The 6,000-nt window shown below is 50.6% G+C and overlaps 1 protein-coding gene across 1 annotated transcript in view; it reads left to right on the top strand.

The window, feature by feature from the left end:
- Positions 1–4,439: 4,439 nt before the first annotated feature.
- The window catches only part of LOC132592153 (uncharacterized), a 31,826-nt gene continuing 30,265 nt past the window's right edge, over positions 4,440–6,000 (top strand). The window contains 2 exon segments of the mRNA XM_088669677.1: positions 4,440–4,562; positions 5,413–5,529. Of these exon segments, the coding sequence (XP_088525803.1) occupies positions 5,434–5,529 (96 nt within the window). The 5' untranslated portion in view covers positions 4,440–4,562; positions 5,413–5,433.

Here is a 6,000-nt window from a genome sequence, read left to right as displayed (position 1 = left end):
CCGTTACCAGTCTTCTACCTAAGAGCAGCTCGGCTGGCGACTTGCCCGTCGCAGTACACGGCGTCGCATGCTGCAAAAATAACATTCGCGCAATGCGAGCCGACCAGTTACCCTCCATTAAGCGCGCAATGGATTCTTTGGCTGTTCTTACCATGCGCTCAGCCTGCCCATTGGAGGATGGGTGAAAGGGCGCGGATGTGACCCCTCTTATGAAGTTATCAGCCAAGAATGCCCTGAATTCTTGGGATTCAAAAGCTGCCCCATTATCTGATACAATGGTCTCAGGTAACCCGTGGGTTGCAAACAGCTGCCTCAACACCTTGATTACGGCAGCTGATGCCATGCTAGGGACCATCGCCACTTCTAACCATTTGGAATATGCATCAACGATAACCAAAAAGACCTTCCCTTGGAATGGCCCAGCAAAATCTATGTGCAACTGGCTCCAGGGAGTCCTGGACTGCTCCCACCAGTGGACTGGTGCTCTGGCCACTTCTGGCCGCACCTCTTGGCATGCCTTGCATGTTCGTACCCATTGTTCTATGTTCTGGTCCATTCCAGGCCACCACACATAACATCGGGCTAGCGACTTCATCCTGACTATTCCCGGGTGTCCCATGTGAAGCGTCTCAAGAACCCTGTTTCTCAATGGTGCTGGGATGATCACCCTATCTCCCCATAGGAGACAACCCTTATGCATGGACAATTCGTGCTGCCTTGTCGCATAAGGCCTGAATTTTTCTTCATGCGGACCACCAGGCCACCCCCTCCCCACCCAAGTGAGCACACGGGAGAGAACAGCATCTTTCCTCGTTTTCTCAGCTATATCAGTAGCTGTTACAGGAGCCCCCGGAAGTGTTTCTAGCATCATAATGTGCTCCGCTGGAGCAGGATCCTCATTGCTCCCGCCAGGAAGGGGCAATCGACTCAGCGCATCAGCGTGGCACAACTGTTTCCCCGGCACATGGGTCAAGGTGTACTGGAACCCATTCAGGAATATTGACCACCGCAACATTCTGGGGGAGAGAATTTGTGGCATTTGTTTGTTTGGGTTGAACAACCCTAACAGTGGTTTGTGGTCCGTTTCAATGGAGAAATGGCGACCGTACAAATAATCATAGAACCTTTTGATTCCTGACACAATTGCTAGTGCCTCTTTATCAATTTGAGCATAGTTGCGCTCCGTGGGTGACAACGTACGGGAATAGAAAGAGATGGGCTTTTCCGACCCATCCGGTTCCCTATGACTCAGCACAGCCCCCAGGCCGTATTGAGAGGCATCACATGCCAGGACCAGCGGCTTCGACTCATCATAATGAGCAAGGACGCTCCTGCTACTCAGCATTTCTCGCAAGGAGTCAAAAGCCTTCTGCTGCTCCCGCCCCCATCGCCACACATTCTTTTTCTGCAAAAGTCTATGTAATGGTTCAGCTACCGAAGCTTTTTGGGGTAAGAACAAATGATAAAAGTTAATAAGTCCCAGGAATGACTGCAACTCCGTCTTGTTCTGTGGTCGTGGTGCCTCGATGATGGCCTTAATCTTAGCATCTGTGGGGTGGATGCCTGATGCATCAATTTTAAACCCCAAGAAATCCACAGTTGGCACCCCAAAACTGCATTTTTCTTTTTTCAGTTGCAACCCCACCTCCTTGAACTTGAGCAACACTGCACGGACACGCGCAACCAGTTCCTGTGGGTCTTTTCCAGCAATCAAAACGTCATCAAAAAATGGCAAGACCCCCGGCAGACCTCTTAACAGGCGTTCCATGAGCCCTTGAAAAATCCCTGGGGCCACACAAACTCCGAACTGTAATCTGTTAACTCTGAACGCCCCTTTATGTGTGACAATAGTCTGTGCTTCCGCTGATTGTGGGGTTACTGGCAGCTGTTGGTAAGCTTGTGCCAGGTCAATTTTGGCGAACACCTTGCCCCCAGCCAGTTTAGCCAACAGATGTGATATGACTGGAATGGGGTATGAGTTTCCCCTGAGTGCCTTATTGATAGTACATTTGTAATCTGCACATATCCTGACTTCCCCATTTGCTTTAAGGGGCGTGACAATTGGAGTCTCCCACTTAGCAGAGTCCACGGGTGAGAGAACTCCCTGCTTGACCAATTTATCCAGCTCTGCCTCGATCTTGGGTTGCATTGCAAATGGCACTCGCCTTGGTTTGAGTCGGATTGGGGCCACCCCGGGATCCAACTCGAAGTCAACTGGGGGCCCTTTATAACAACCCAGTTTTCCATTAAAGAGACCAGCAAATTCCTTGCATAATGCCTCGCTCATCTCAGGGCAGGTTTGGATTGAATTTAGCCCTGAGATACTCAGTCCCAGGGCGGGGAACCAGTCAGTGCCCAGGAGACTGGGGCGACTGCCCTTCGCAATCACCAGTTTGAGTACAGCCTGTTTGTCCCGGAACTGTACTCTCACGGCACACATTCCCATAACATGGATGCGGCCTGCTGAGTACGACTGCAAGGTTGCCGGGAAGGGCTCCAGAGGGGGCAACTTACCCCTGGGGAAGAATGTCTTCGCGGTCTGGTCCGACACGATGGTGAATGCAGATCCGGAGTCCACCTCCATGTCGCACTGCTGACCCTCAATCTTCACCTTGACGTGTGCCTTGCCTTGCGCTGGAAACTGCACGGCCCTCCCGTTGATCTCCGTTATGTAGTGGCAGTCCTTTAGAAAATGAGGTGCTGTGGGCGGTCTGCGATGCTCCAGTCTAGGTGCTCCTGTCGCTCCCGACACCGCCGATCTACAGACCCTGGCGATGTGACCCGTCTTTCCGCACGTCCGGCACATAGCATCCCTGAAACGACAACTCTTCCGCTCATGGTTTCCGCCACAACCTGGGCAACTGCCTCGGCGATCTTTGTGCACTGTGCAGGCCTGACGCACCAACTCGACCCCACGGACTGGGCTCTGGCTCGGAGTAGCCTCTAGCTCGTCCATGGCATGCGCAACTTCTATCTGTGGCTTAGTGGCCTTGCGACTGGCATCAAGCTCCTCTCTTTCATAATTCTCTGTGGCGGTGGCCTCCTTCAAGGCTGAAACAAGGGTAACCTCTTCTTTAGCCACGATGCGTCTTCTGGCTTTCTTGCTGCTCAGACCACCAATAAACCGATCCAGGAGAGTCTCTTCCAGATTTTGGAAGCCGCAGTGCTGAGCGAGCTTCCGGAGTTCAGCCAGAAATGCGGATACAGACTCCCCAGCACGCTGCTGCCTCTTATGGAACTCCATCCGCCGGGCCATCTTGGTCTCAGTAGGCGCCAAGTGGCTTGTTAGGCAGGCAAGAATATTTTTGAGAGATGTCTCACTCAGCTTCGCTGGAGCAAGTAATGCCTTGGCCAGCTTGAAGGTCTCGGGCCCACAGTAGCTCAGGAATGTGGCCCTTCTTTTGCTGGCATCGGTGATCCCTTGAGCCACTGCAAAGAACTCGAAGCGTTCGACGTAGTCTTCCCACGTGTGGGGCTCTGATGGCTGGAAGGGCTCCAATACCCTTGGACTCTCCATTGTCCTAGCGGGCAGGGTCGTCTTCTCAGCTGGCCAGTGAGTCTTGTTCTACGCTGCAATCCGGACTCTGAGGCAGGGCTGTGTTTAACCGCTCCTCAGCATTCCGGATCCCACCTTCGTCGCCAGTTGTTGTGACGTGGGGTTTGTGATTTCAGCTCTCTTGACATAACATGCTGGAGACAGTTCTCTAGTAACAGCTCTTTATTAAAGTGAACAAGACTGACTGTGAGGGCAGGAAGGCTACATTTATAGGGACAGGGGACTGGCTAGGAAGGGATACATTTTGGAGGGAACAATATCAGGCAATCACAGTGCTGCCTTTTGGAGGGAACCAATAAGACAGAGGATCCAAATACAACAGCTTAAATGAACCAATAGTAGCTGTACCCTCTGGAACCAAAAGGCAGTTACTTTATCCTAATGCAATACAGACAATAATAATACAGATATAAAATCCTTTGACTCAATACACAACACCTGTGTACACAATTTCAAGGTAACATCACACTTTATTTCCACTTTTTTCTCTCACATGGGACTCGAACCCACAACCCTGAGATTAAGCATCTCAGGCTCCACCTACTGAGCTATGACAGCTAAGTGATTTGTGTGATTTGTGGGACAGTGATAGTGGCGTGTGAACACCCCTAGAGAAGGGTGCAAAGACTTGTTCCCTGCAGCTAGCAATGGACAACATCTAATAGGGTCGATCTCTTTGCCCTGACAGTGAAGAGCAGAAGCTCCACTATCAGAAGCAGCGTGCTGCAAATACGGGGGCAGTGGAAGCAGCAGGGCGGTCTCGCCACCTGCATGGTGCATTCCCCTTGCACGGGGGCGCATCCAGCACTGCAGCCTCCCATGGCCCAACCCATAGCCAGCGAGCTCCGATGCTGAGAGACAGGAAACAGAGCCAGCCAGGGGGACTCTAGAGCGGCTGCACTTTCCTGTCTCCGCGCCGAGAGCGGAGGAGCAGCGGGAAGTGGCCTGGCGAGTTTCCCCAGAGAGGAGCCGGATTCCGGTGCAGGGACGAAGCGAGGAGTCAGAGGTGCAGGAGGGGGTGGGGGGTGGCAGGAGGACGAAGCAGGAGGAGGAGGACAGCACCTGCCTGGCAGCATCAGCCCCCGAGTTTCAGGGCGCCCTCCGACCGGGCAGGAAGGGGAAGGGGTGCAGTTCAGGGGAAAGGGCATATTCAGGAGGGCAGAGGGGCGGAGAGGGAAGGCGAGGCAGCGGGGAAAGGAAGAGCAGTGCAGCAGGGAGGTGCCCCTCTCACTCTGCAGCCCCGTGGCACCCTTTGCAGGTCACTATTCCTGCCCCCCTATCGCCCTCCTTCGTGTCAAATCAAAGTACACTGTGCCTACACATGGAGGTTCTGTTGATCCGTCACGGCTAATAAAACAACTAATGGATCTATTCCCCGGAGAGCGCATGTGATCTTTTCTCAAGCTATCAAAGCTAGTGACCTCTTGGGTCTGTGTGTAAATATGTCAGACAGGCTTACGCCTTTTTCTTTAAAGGTTTTATCTTCCACCTTCCTCAGTAACACAGTTCAGTTTTCAGATGAAGGCTGAGGGTTGAAGTGGGTGACAGTTTTGAAAATGCAGAGGAAAGGAGGATTCTTTGGAAGTGGCATATGGAAATAAATTACACTAATGGTGATAAAAATGTTGATGACAGTATTGTAAAAGATGATGGTAAGATTGAAATTAGTTATTAATGTTCAGTTTATTACTCATTTCATTTCTATACTGCTTCATATTTTTAAGAAAAAAATCTCAAAGTAATTAGAGAAAAATCTCAATGCAGTTTGTGTCCATAGGATGTTGAGAACATTAACTTTGTAGATGCAGGAGTTCTCTCCTCCCGATAATCCCAGCTTTGATTGTTCTTTCTGATAGAGCAAGAGGAACAAAACATTTATGGGCTTAAAGCTGCCTTCATTGCAGTCTGCAGGCCACATTCCAGTGAGCTGTGTGGCCAATGTATCCACATGCATGCACCATGCTTTAAATATTGTAAGTCAATATTCATTTTGTTTGTTTGTTTCTTAGGCTGTACAAATACCATACATTTAAAACATGGTGCTTCCCCCAGAGAATCATGGGAACTGTAGTTTATTGCTACAGTTCTCAGCACCCTTAACAAACTGCAACTGGCAGGATTTCTTGGGTGAAGCCATGTACAGTACTTTAAATGTTAGGTGGGTCTATCACAGCCTTAATCATGCACAAAGATCTGTTGTTGCCTTTCCAAGATGCTTAAAGTTGCAGCCAGGATCAGCATTCCCTGGCCACTGAACACGCTCAGTGCTCTCACTGAATTGTTTTTGGATTTCTCTATCACTGCCTTGGTTCTCCCACCTAAAAATATTTGTACTTCCGTAAACCTTGGGGTTTCCTTGAATCTTTGGATATCTTCCTCTCGTCCATGGGTGGGGTCATTTGGGCGACATTGTCATTAACAGCCTGAACCTCAGAAATAGAAAG

This window comes from Zootoca vivipara, chromosome 5, assembly GCF_965207765.1.
Source record: "Zootoca vivipara chromosome 5, rZooViv2.hap1.1, whole genome shotgun sequence".
In the NCBI taxonomy this organism is placed as follows: domain Eukaryota; kingdom Metazoa; phylum Chordata; class Lepidosauria; order Squamata; family Lacertidae; genus Zootoca; species Zootoca vivipara.
The sequence above is the reverse complement of the archived record's forward strand: the minus strand, read 5'-3'. Positions and strand labels throughout refer to the sequence as shown.